The sequence below is a fragment of the Phyllobates terribilis genome, unplaced genomic scaffold (genome assembly GCF_046119375.1).
Source record: "Phyllobates terribilis strain yellow unplaced genomic scaffold, ASM4611937v1 Scaffold_25__1_contigs__length_18738178, whole genome shotgun sequence".
Taxonomy (NCBI): domain Eukaryota; kingdom Metazoa; phylum Chordata; class Amphibia; order Anura; family Dendrobatidae; genus Phyllobates; species Phyllobates terribilis.
In genome coordinates this window covers 17,736,857-17,750,757 of record NW_027362785.1, presented here as the reverse complement: position 1 = coordinate 17,750,757, position 13,901 = coordinate 17,736,857, and the positions used below count along the sequence as shown (strand labels likewise).

The 13,901-nt window shown below is 48.0% G+C and overlaps 1 protein-coding gene across 1 annotated transcript in view; it reads right to left on the bottom strand.

Annotated features, from left to right (window-relative positions):
• The window catches only part of ADAP2 (ArfGAP with dual PH domains 2), a 42,747-nt gene extending 29,628 nt beyond the window's left edge, over positions 1-13,119 (bottom strand). The window contains exon 1 of the mRNA XM_073660389.1: positions 12,924-13,119. Within this exon, the coding sequence (XP_073516490.1) occupies positions 12,924-12,987 (64 nt within the window). The 5' untranslated portion in view covers positions 12,988-13,119. The remainder of the gene's footprint in view (positions 1-12,923) is intronic.
• Between the last annotated feature and the right edge of the window lie 782 nt (positions 13,120-13,901).

The following is a 13,901-nucleotide window of genomic DNA, read 5'->3' as shown; positions in this document are numbered from 1 at the left end:
CTGATACAGAACATATAATGGCCATGAGCTGATCCAGAACATGGAATAACCCAGAAGTGATTTGCTGATTCAGAAAATATAATGGCCAGGACCTGATTCAGAACATGGAATAGGCAGGAGCTGATCCAGAACATGGAATAGGCAGGGGCTGATCCAGAACATGGAATAGGCAGGAGCTGATCCAGAACATGGAATAGGCAGGAGCTGATCCAGAACATGGAATAGGCAGGAGCTGATCCAGAACATGGAATAGGCAGGAGCTGATTCAGAACATGGAATACTCCAAAAACAAACCGATGATCCATGTAAAGATCTGAGATTGTGGGTTTTAATAATCACCTAGGCAGGTTAAACACCTCAACTCAGTCAGTCGATCCTCCGCCATCTGGATGACAGCCCTGGGCTGTAGTCCCTCCTCGGACATGCCCTCCTTCACGTCTGAACTGACCTCCTCCTGTGGTTGTTCACGGTCCCAATCGACCAAGCGTTGTATTAGGTTGTAGATGGAATCTGCCATCTCTTCTGCCAAGTCACGTCTCAGTAACTTTCCCTGGTATGCTCTCCAGAGATAGGTGAACCCACCGCTTGCCACCACTTATAAAGATCCGAGATTGTGGGTTATAATAATCACTTAGGCAGGTTAACGATGCAGCAATATTTTATTCCTCACATCCATGGTAATACAGAAATTCCAAGTAAATGTCCAAAATACAAATGTCTCAGTTCACAAGATCCTATTCCCGGGGCGGTAGTTCCACTGCCTTTGTGCCAGGCCATACTCACTGTCCCCCAACTTTTGGTTGGCCCACAGATTTCATATCTACAGCCAGTATAGTCTGTAGTCAGAGTCCATGATCCTCCATATGACTGATAAAACGATAGAAGCAAAAGGTATCCCAGTAGCAACAGTCTTTTAAGAAAGTTTATCACATCCAGACGACAGATTCCACAACTGTAGCATGTTTATCCAGCCCAGTTTGCAGCCGATCTCTACTCCATATGCCATCGATCCATCCATGGTCCAGGACCTCAGACTAGATCCTATATGTGGCTTCTTTTCTCCTTCACTGAGATCAGACCCCTGAAGGGAAAGAACTGCTCTCACCCTCCCCCCAAAAGTTAAGTGTGTAATAGTGGAGCTATTTTTCTCAGGTCGAACCCATCACTTGGCTCTGAATGTGAGACTCCCTGTGGTGATGGCTCCGTCGGATCTACTTTAAACACAGCCCCACAATTGGCCTAGTCGCTATTTGTACAATGGTTAGAGGCTCCTGAGATACTGATGAGATTACTAGAATGCTGGACACTTTACAAGTGAAATTGGTGTACATAAACTGATGAGAAAGCAGAACATTAATAAAATACAGCAAGCAATTCTCTAAGAAAACACAATAAGATTAACGAAAATTAGTGCTCCGTCCTGGAAAAGTCTTTAGTAAATGGGCAGCTCCTCACAATCCAGAACATGTAATGGCCGAAAGCCAACCCGATGATCCAGAAAATGTAATAGCCCAGAGCCAACCTGATGATCCAGAACATGGAATAGCCAGGAGTTGATCCAAAACACATAATGGCCCAGAGCAGACCCGCTGATCCAGAACATGGAATAGCCTGGAGCAGACCCGCTGATCCAGAACACGTAATGTCCCAGAGCTCATCCAGAACATTTCAGACATAACCAGAACATACACAATGCTCTAACTCTATGATCTAGAGAAGGGGTCACAAACAGGTGGTGTGTCGGAGCAGTGGATCAGCTCAGTGCATCAGAGCAGTGTGTGAGAGCGGTGTGTCGGAGCGGAGGCATCTCTTTAGTGACAGTGGTATCCAGAAAGTTGTTTGTGGGAGGGGCTTTCCACCTATCACTCCCCCCTGCGATCATCATGACGACGGTATAACAGGGAGATGATCCCATATCCTGCTGATCAGAGATCAGGTCAGTGAACTTCCCAGACAGCAAGTGAGGAAAAGCGGCTGTTTACCTATTAAATCAGCTCCTACAGCTTATTGAGTTTCTGTTCTTGGAGGACAGGGACGCAGGGTCATTGAACAATTAATGTTTCCTAATATGTTGATTACCCATTGGATAAGTACATGCAACTTGTTGACCTGCAAACAGTGAAGGACAAACTATGCAGATTGATTAAATACTCAAACAATGAGAGTTATTCTCATCCCACCTTCCCCATGACCTGTGGATGATGGCCTGGAGAACAGCTGTGGGTATAAAAAGGAATCTATATTCTTCTGCAAAACGAGAGACCCTACAAAACAGCCAGGACACCATGACTCCATCAAGAGGGATACATTTGACATTTTATAGGATGGCAACCTAAGGGACCACGGCCCCCGCTGGAGGGATACAGATCTGCTCCATTGACCATCACTGAATCCATGGAGACATTCAGAGAAGCCAGGTTGGGCCCCTATGGTCACCTGGCATCATGGAGATGTTTGGAAAAGCCAGGTTGGGACAATCAGATCATCTGGCCACGTGCCTCCATTGACTGTCAGCTTCCTAAACTTGTCATTACCTCCTCTCTGTGGGTGCCCACCAAAATCGGAGTGCCACTAATGGGGGTAGTCGGCCCTGGAATCCTCGTGTCTCCACAACCCCTAACCCAGAACTTGGACCCCTAAGCCAGAACACAAACCCCTAACCCAGAACAAGGGCCTAAACCCAGACCCCTACCGAGAACATGGACCTCTAACCCAGGACCCCTAACTCGGACCTTTAACCCAGAACACGGACCTCTAACCCAGAATGTCCGGTACATTTACCACCAAATGCAGAACACCCCTTGTAACACGCAGGGACATAGACATTTTGTCTGGAACATCTCAGAGATACCAGTCATAGATCTAACAATCTAGAACACACACGATGTCCGAACACTGTAATCTAGAGTCGTCTCGGGACTCCTCACATGCAAAATCCTGGATTAAAAAAACCAAAAGCTCAAATCTACAACATGTCACATTCCGGACACATTCCTCTAATCCAGAACTCTGTGTGTAAGAAGCCCCCCCAATACCGACGGCGGTGGGAGACAGCAACATCCCTCAATATCGTTCAGATGAACACGTGCCAAACATGGGACCATACCTTCTCCCAAGCAACGTGCAAGTGTCCGGGACACAAACCTCTAATCCAGAATGCGATATCTGGGACACAAACCTCTAATCCAGATCGCGATATCCGGGACTCAAACCTCTAATCCAGATCGCGATATCCGGGACTTAAACCTCTAATCCAGAAGGCGATATCCAGGACACAAACCTCTAATCCAGAACGCGATATCCGGGACTTAAACCTCTAATCCAGAATGCAATATCCGGGACACAAACCTCTAATCCAGATCGAGATATCTGGAACACAAACCTCTAATCCAGATCGCGATATCCGGGACTCAAACCTCTAATCCAGATCGCGATATCCGGGACTTAAACCTCTAATCCAGAAGGCGATATCCGGGACACAAACCTCTAATCCAGAAGGCGATATCCGGGACACAAACCTCTAATCCAGATCGCGATATCCGGGACTTAAACCTCTAATCCAGAAGGCGATATCCGAGACACAAACCTCTAATCCAGAACGCGATATCCGGGACACAAACCTCTAATCCAGAACGCTATATCCGGGACACAAACCTCTAATCCAGAACGCGATATCCGGGACACAAACCTCTAATCCAGAACGCGATATCCGGGACACAAACCTCTAATCCAGAACACGATATCCGGGACACAAACCTCTAATCCAGAACGCGATATCCAGGACACAAACCTCTAATCTCGATATGCGGGACAAAAACCTCTAATCCCGATATCCAGGACACAAACCTCTAATCCAGAACGCGATATCCGGGACACAAACCTCTAATCCAGAACACGATATCCGGGACACAAACCTCTAATCCAGAACGTGATATCTGGGACACAAACCTCTAATCCAGATCGCGATATCCAGGACACAAACCTCTAATCCAGAACGTGATATCTGGGACACAAACCTCTAGTCCAGAACGCGATATCCAGGACACAAACCTCTAATCCAGAACGCGATATCCAGGACACAAACCTCTAATCCAGACCGCGATATCCGGGACACAAACCTCTAATCCCGATATCCGGGACACAAACCTCTAATCCCGATATCCGGGACACAAACCTCTAATCCCGAACGCGATATCCGGGACACAAATCTCTAATCCCGATATCCGGGACACAAACCTCTAATCCAGAACACGATATCCGAGACACAAACCTCTAATCCAGAACGCGATATCCGGGACACAAATCTGTAATCCAGAACGCGATATCCGGGACTCAAACCTCTAATCCAGAACGCGATATCCGGGACACAAACCTCTAATCCAGAACGCGATATCCGGGACACAAACCTCTAATCCAGAACGCGATATCCGGGACACAAACCTCTAATCCAGATCGCGATATCCGGGACACAAACCTCTAATCCAGATCGCGATATCCGGGACACAAACCTCTAATCCAGAATGCGATATCCGGGACACAAACCTCTAATCCAGAACGTGATATCCGGGACACAAACCTCTAATCCAGAATGCGATATCCGGGACACAAACCTCTAATCCAGAATGCGATATCCAGGACACAAACCTCTAATCTCGATATGCGGGACAAAAACCTCTAATCCCGATATCCAGGACACAAACCTCTAATCCAGAACGCGATATCCGGGACACAAACCTCTAATCCAGAACACGATATCCGGGACACAAACCTCTAATCCAGAACGTGATATCTGGGACACAAACCTCTAATCCAGATCGCGATATCCGGGACACAAACCTCTAATCCAGAACGTGATATCTGGGACACCAACCGCTAGTCCAGAACGCGATATCCAGGACACAAACCTCTAATCCAGAACGCGATATCCAGGACACAAACCTCTAATCCAGATATCCGGGACACAAACCTCTAATCCCGATATCCGGGACACAAACCTCTAATCCCGAACACGATATCCGGGACACAAATCTCTAATCCCGATATCCGGGACACAAACCTCTAATCCAGAACGCGATATCCGAGACACAAACCTCTAATCCAGAACGCGATATCCGGGACACAAATCTGTAATCCAGAACGCGATATCCGGGACTCAAACCTCTAATCCAGAACGCGATATCCGGGACACAAACCTCTAATCCAGAACGCGATATCCGGGACACAAACCTCTAATCCAGAACGCGATATCCGGGACACAAACCTCTAATCCAGAACGCGATATCCGGGACACAAACCTCTAATCCAGATCGCGATATCCGGGACACAAACCTCTAATCCAGAACGCGATATCCGGGACACAAACCTCTAATCCAGATCGCGATATCGGGGACACAAACCTCTAATCCAGATCGCGATATCCGGGACACAAACCTCTAATCCAGATCGCGATATCCGGGACACAAACCTCTAATCCCGATCGCGATATCCGGGACACAAACCTCTAATCCAGATCGCGATATCCGGGACACAAACCTCTAATCCAGAATGCGATATCCGGGACACAAACCTCTAATCCAGAACGTGATATCCGGGACACAAACCTCTAATCCAGATCGCAATATCCGGGACTCAAACCTCTAATCCAGAACGCGATATCGGGGACACAAACCTCTAATCCAGAACGTGATATCCGGGACACAAACCTCTAATCCAGATCGCGATATCCGGGACACAAACCCCTAACCCAGAACAAGGGCCTAAACCCAGACCCCTACCGAGAACATGGACCTCTAACCCAGGACCCCTAACTCGGACCTTTAACCCAGAACACGGACCTCTAACCCAGAATGTCCGGTACATTTACCACCAAATGCAGAACACCCCTTGTAACACGCAGGGACATAGACATTTTGTCTGGAACATCTCAGAGATACCAGTCATAGATCTAACAATCTAGAACACACACGATGTCCGAACACTGTAATCTAGAGTCGTCTCGGGACTCCTCACATGCAAAATCCTGGATTAAAAAAACCAAAAGCTCAAATCTACAACATGTCACATTCCGGACACATTCCTCTAATCCAGAACTCTGTGTGTAAGAAGCCCCCCCAATACCGACGGCGGTGGGAGACAGCAACATCCCTCAATATCGTAGAGATGAACACGTGCCAAACATGGGACCATACCTTCTCCCAAGCAACGTGCAAGTGTCCGGGACACAAACCTCTAATCCAGAATGCGATATCCGGGACACAAACCTCTAATCCAGAACGCGATATCAGGGACACAAACCTCTAATCCAGAACGCGATATCCGAGGCACAAACCTCTAATCCAGATCGCGATATCCGGGACTTAAACCTCTAATCCAGAAGGCGATATCCAGGACACAAACCTCTAATCCAGAACGCGATATCCGGGACTTAAACCTCTAATCCAGAAGGCGATATCCAGGACACAAACCTCTAATCCAGAACGCGATATCCGGGACTTAAACCTCTAATCCAGAATGCAATATCCGGGACACAAACCTCTAATCCAGATCGCGATATCTGGAACACAAACCTCTAATCCAGATCGCGATATCCGGGACTCAAACCTCTAATCCAGAAGTCGATATCCGGGACACAAACCTCTAATCCAGAAGGCGATATCCGGGACACAAACCTCTAATCCAGAAGGCGATATCCGGGACACAAACCTCTAATCCAGAAGGCGATATCCGGGACACAAACCTCTAATCCAGAAGGCGATATCCGGGACACAAACCTCTAATCCAGATCGCGATATCCGGGACTTAAACCTCTAATCCAGAAGGCGATAGCCGAGACACAAACCTCTAATCCAGAATGCGATATCCGGGACACAAACCTCTAATCCAGAACGCGATATCCGGGACACAAACCTCTAATCCAGAACGCGATATCCGGGACACAAACCTCTAATCCAGAACGCGATATCCGGGACACAAACCTCTAATCCAGAACACGATATCCGGGACACAAACCTCTAATCCAGAACGCGATATCCAGGACACAAACCTCTAATCTCGATATGCGGGACAAAAACCTCTAATCCCGATATCCAGGACACAAACCTCTAATCCAGAACGCGATATCCGGGACACAAACCTCTAATCCAGAACACGATATCCGGGACACAAACCTCTAATCCAGAACGTGATATCTGGGACACAAACCTCTAATCCAGATCGCGATATCCAGGACACAAACCTCTAATCCAGAACGTGATATCTGGGACACAAACCTCTAGTCCAGAACGCAATATCCAGGACACAAACCTCTAATCCAGAACGCGATATCCAGGACACAAACCTCTAATCCAGACCGCGATATCCGGGACACAAACCTCTAATCCCGATATCCGGGACACAAACCTCTAATCCCGAACGCGATATCCGGGACACAAATCTCTAATCCCGATATCCGGGACACAAACCTCTAATCCAGAACACAATATCCGAGACACAAACCTCTAATCCAGAACGCGATATCCGGGACACAAATCTGTAATCCAGAACGCGATATCCGGGACTCAAACCTCTAATCCAGAACGCGATATCCGGGACACAAACCTCTAATCCAGAACGCGATATCCGGGACACAAACCTCTAATCCAGAACGCGATATCCGGGACACAAACCTCTAATCCAGATCGCGATATCCGGGACACAAACCTCTAATCCAGAACGCGATATCCGGGACACAAACCTCTAATCCAGAACGCGATATCGGGGACACAAACCTCTAATCCAGATCGCGATATCCGGGACACAAACCTCTAATCCCGATCGCGATATCCGGGACACAAACCTCTAATCCAGATCGCGATATCCGGGACACAAACCTCTAATCCAGAATGCGATATCCGGGACACAAACCTCTAATCCAGAACGTGATATCCGGGACACAAACCTCTAATCCAGAATGCGGTATCCGGGACACAAACCTCTAATCCAGAATGCGATATCCGGGACACAAACCTCTAATCCAGAACGCGATATCCAGGACACAAACCTCTAATCTCGATATGCGGGACACAAACCTCTAATCCCGATATCCAGGACACAAACCTCTAATCCAGAACGCGATATCCGGGACACAAACCTCTAATCCAGAACACGATATCCGGGACACAAACCTCTAATCCAGAACGTGATATCTGGGACACAAACCTCTAATCCAGATCGCGATATCCAGGACACAAACCTCTAATCCAGAACGTGATATCTGGGACACAAACCGCTAGTCCAGAACGCGATATCCGGGACACAAACCTCTAATCCCGATATCCGGGACACAAACCTCTAATCCCGAACGCGATATCCGGGACACAAATCTCTAATCCCGATATCCGGGACACAAACCTCTAATCCAGAACACGATATCCGGGACACAAACCTCTAATCCAGAACGCGATATCCAGGACACAAACGTCTAATCTCGATATGCGGGACAAAAACCTCTAATCCCGATATCCAGGACACAAACCTCTAATCCAGAACGCGATATCCGGGACACAAACCTCTAATCCAGAACACGATATCCGGGACACAAACCTCTAATCCAGAACGTGATATCTGGGACACAAACCTCTAATCCAGATCGCGATATCCAGGACACAAACCTCTAATGCAGAACGTGATATCTGGGACACAAACCTCTAATCCAGACCGCGATATCCGGGACACAAACCTCTAATCCCGATATCCGGGACACAAACCTCTAATCCCGAACGCGATATCCGGGACACAAATCTCTAATCCCGATATCCGGGACACAAACCTCTAATCCAGAACACAATATCCGAGACACAAACCTCTAATCCAGAACGCGATATCCGGGACACAAATCTGTAATCCAGAACGCGATATCTGGGACTCAAACCTCTAATCCAGAACGCGATATCTGGGACACAAACCTCTAATCCAGAATGCGATATCCGGGACACAAACCTCTAATCCAGAACGCGATATCTGGGACACCAACCTCTAATCCAGATCGCGATATCCGGGACACAAACCTCTAATCCAGAACGCGATATCCGGGACACAAACCTCTAATCCAGAACGCGATATCGGGGACACAAACCTCTAATCCAGATCGCGATATCCGGGACACAAACCTCTAATCCAGATCGCGATATCCGGGACACAAACCTCTAATCCAGAACGCGATATCCGGGACACAAACCTCTAATCCAGAACGCGATATCGGGGACACAAACCTCTAATCCAGATCGCGATATCCGGGACACAAACCTCTAATCCAGATCGCGATATCCGGGACACAAACCTCTAATCCCGATCGCGATATCCGGGACACAAACCTCTAATCCAGATCGCGATATCCGGGACACAAACCTCTAATCCAGAATGCGATATCCGGGACACAAACCTCTAATCCAGAACGTGATATCCGGGACACAAACCTCTAATCCAGAATGCGGTATCCGGGACACAAACCTCTAATCCAGAATGCGATATCCGGGACACAAACCTCTAATCCAGAACGCGATATCCAGGACACAAACCTCTAATCTCGATATGCGGGACACAAACCTCTAATCCCGATATCCAGGACACAAACCTCTAATCCAGAACGCGATATCCGGGACACAAACCTCTAATCCAGAACACGATATCCGGGACACAAACCTCTAATCCAGAACGTGATATCTGGGACACAAACCTCTAATCCAGATCGCGATATCCAGGACACAAACCTCTAATCCAGAACGTGATATCTGGGACACAAACCGCTAGTCCAGAACGCGATATCCAGGACACAAACCTCTAATCCAGAACGCGATATCCAGGACACAAACCTCTAATCCAGACCGCGATATCCGGGACACAAACCTCTAATCCCGATATCCGGGACACAAACCTCTAATCCCGATATCCGGGACACAAACCTCTAATCCCGAACGCGATATCCGGGACACAAATCTCTAATCCCGATATCCGGGACACAAACCTCTAATCCAGAACGCGATATCCGGGACACAAACCTCTAATCCAGAACGCGATATCCGGGACACAAACCTCTAATCCAGAACGCGATATCCGGGACACAAACCTCTAATCCAGATCGCGATATCCGGGACACAAACCTCTAATCCAGAACGCGATATCCGGGACACAAACCTCTAATCCAGATCGCGATATCGGGGACACAAACCTCTAATCCAGATCGCGATATCTGGGACACAAACCTCTAATCCAGATCGCGATATCCGGGACACAAACCTCTAATCCCGATCGCGATATCCGGGACACAAACCTCTAATCCAGATCGCGATATCCGGGACACAAACCTCTAATCCAGAATGCGATATCCGGGACACAAACCTCTAATTCAGAACGTGATATCCGGGACACAAACCTCTAATCCAGATCGCAATATCCGGGACTCAAACCTCTAATCCAGAACGCGATATCCGGGACACAAACCTCTAATCCAGAATGCGATATCCGGGACACAAACCTCTAATCCAGAACGCAATATCCGGGACACAAACCTCTAATCCAGATCGCGATATCCGGGACTCAAACCTTTAATCCAGATCGCGATATCCGGGACTTAAACCTCTAATCCAGAAGGCGATACCCGGGACACAAACCTCTAATCCAGAACATGATATCCGGGACACAAACCTCTAATCCAGAACGCGATATCCGGGACACAAACCTCTAATCCAGAACGCGATATCTGGGATATAACCTCTAATCCAGAACGCGATATTCGGGACACAAACCTCTAATCCAAAACGCGATATCCGGGACACAAACCTCTAATCCAGAACGTGATATCCGTGACACAAACCTCTAATCCAGAACGCGATATCTGGGATATAACCTCTAATCCAGAACGCGATATTCGGGACACAAACCTCTAATCCAAAACGCGATATCCGGGACACAAACCTCTAATCCAGAACGCGATTTCCAGGACACAAACCTCTAATCCAGAACGCGATATCCGGGACACAAACCTCTAATCCAGAACGCGATATCCGTGACACAAACCTCTAATCCAGAACGCGATATCTGGGATATAACCTCTAATCCAGAACGCGATATCTGGGACACAAACCTCTAATCCAGAACGCGATATCCAGGACACAAACCTCTAATCCCGATATCCGGGACACAAACCTCTAATCCAGAACGCGATATGCAGGAGACAAACCTCTAATCCAGAATGCGATATCCGAGACACTAACCTCTAATCCAGAACGCGATATCCAGGACACAAACCTCTAATCCTGAACGCGATATCTGGGACACAAACCTCTAATCCCGATATCCGGGACACAAACCTCTAATCCCGATATCCGGGACACAAACCTCTAATCCCGATATCCGGGACACAAACCTCTAATCCCGATATCCGGGACACAAACCTCTAATCCCGATATCCGGGACACAAACCTCTAATCCCGATATCCGGGACACAAACCTCTAATCCAGAATGTGATATCCAGGACACAAACGTCTAATCCAGAATGCGATATCCGGGACACAAACCTCTAATCCAGAACGCGTTATCCGGGACACAAACCTCTAATCCAGAACGCGATATCCAGGACACAAACCTCTAATCCAGAATGCGATATCCGAGATACTAACCTCTAATCCTGAACGCGATATCCTGGACACAAACCTCTAATCCAGAACGCGATATCCAGGACACAAACCTCTAATCCCGATATCTGGGACACAAACCTCTAATCCCGATATCCAGGACAGAAACCTCTAATCCAGAACGCGATATGCAGGCGCAAACCTCTAATCCAGAACGCGATATCCAGGACACAAACCTCTAATCCCAATATCCAGAACAGAAACCTCTAATCCAGAACGCGATATGCAGGCGCAAACCTCTAATCCAGAACGCGATATCCGGGACACAAACCTCTAATCCAGACCGCGACATCCGGGACACAAACCTCTAATCCCGATATCCGGGACACAAACCTCTAATCCAGAACACGATATCCGGGACACAAACCTCTAATCCAGAACACGATATGCATGACACAAACCTCTAATCCAGAACGTGATATCTGGGACACAAACTTCTAATCCAGAACGCGATATCCAGGACACAAACCTCTAATCCAGAACGCGATATCCGGGACACAAACCTCTAATCCAGACCGCGATATCCGGGACACAAACCTCTAATCCCGATATCCAGGACACAAACCTCTAATCCAGATCGCGATATCCGGGACACAAACCTCTAATCCAGAACACGATATCCATGACACAAACCTCTAATCCAGAACGTGATATCTGGGACACAAACCTCTAATCCAGAACGCGATATCCGGGACACAAACCTCTAATCCAGAACGCAATATCTGGGACACAAACCTCTAATCCCGATATCCGGGACACAAACCTCTAATCCAGAACGCGATATCCGGGACACAAACCTCTAATCCAGATCGCGATATCTGGGACACAAACCTCTAATCCAGAACATGATATCCAGGACACAAACCTCTATTCCAGAACGCGATATCCGGGACACAAACCTGTAATCCAGAAGGCGATATCCGGGACACAATTTCAATGACGGGCACTGGTTACCTTGAGCAATGAGCAGACTATGACCAGCATATTACCCTTTAGTCTACGACCCAGTGCCCATTACACAGCAGCTCTCATTTGTTTTCCTTTTTCTAGGACCCCGTGTATCGCCTACAGTAGCTGAGAACATGAATGTGCCAACATGACATGTCTTTTGCCCCAGATCCAGAAGATGCCCGTGGTCTGCACCTGGGGGACGCACTTTTTCTAGAACCCTCCGACCACCTTTCCCAATTCTTTGCAGTGTCCCCTGGATCAGCTCTAGAAGGTGATGTTGGAGAAGAGTCTGCAGCTCTTACCGGCCTGTCCGCAGTCGGCACATCGCGAGTTCTCCGGGAGCTGCAGCAGTTCCTGCACAGACATCCTGAGGACTAATGATGGGTCGTGCCTGTGCGGCGACCATGGAGGGGCAGCTGTCAGCACGGAGCCCTGGGTGCAAGTGTTCAGTGACAAGGAAGTCACTTCCTGCTAACGACTCCAGGACTCTGTCAGCAGCTTCCCTATTTCTAGGTCAGTGAGAAAGTATTCACAATCCAGATACAGAACAGCCAGAAAACCGCACCCTGCGCAGCACCTGGACCGAGAGGAGGCCTCCAAAAAGGCCAGAATGTCCATAACTCATCAACATCAGCCTACGGAAAAGCCAGAGTGGCCATAACTCATCAACATCAGCCTACGGAAAAGCCAGAGTGGCCATAACTCATCAACATCAGCCTATGGAAAAGCCAGAGTGGCCATAACTCATCAACATCAGCCTCCGAAAAGGCCAGAATGTCCGTAACGCATCAACATCAGCCTCCGAAAAGGCCAGAATGTCCATAACACATCAACATCAGCCTCCGAAAAGGCCAGAATGTCCGTAACTCATCAACATCAGCCTACGAAAAAGCCAGAGTGGCCATAACTCGTCATCAGCCTCCGAAAAGGCCAGAATGTCCATAACTCATCAACATCAGCCTACGAAAAAGCCAGAGTGGCCATAACGCATCAACATCAGCCTACGGAAAGGCCAGAGTATACATAATGCATCAACATCAGCCTACGAAAAAGCCAGAGTGGCCATAACTCATCAACATCAGCCTCCGAAAAGGCCAGAATGTCCATAACGCATCAACATCAGGCTACGAAAAAGCCAGAGTGGCCATAACTCATCAACATCAGCCTACGGAAAGGCCAGAGTGTACATAATGCATCAACATCAGCCTACGGAAAAGCCAGAGTGTCCATAACTCGTCACTCAATGAGGGGTGCCATACGTACCAGGATTGGGGGTGAGG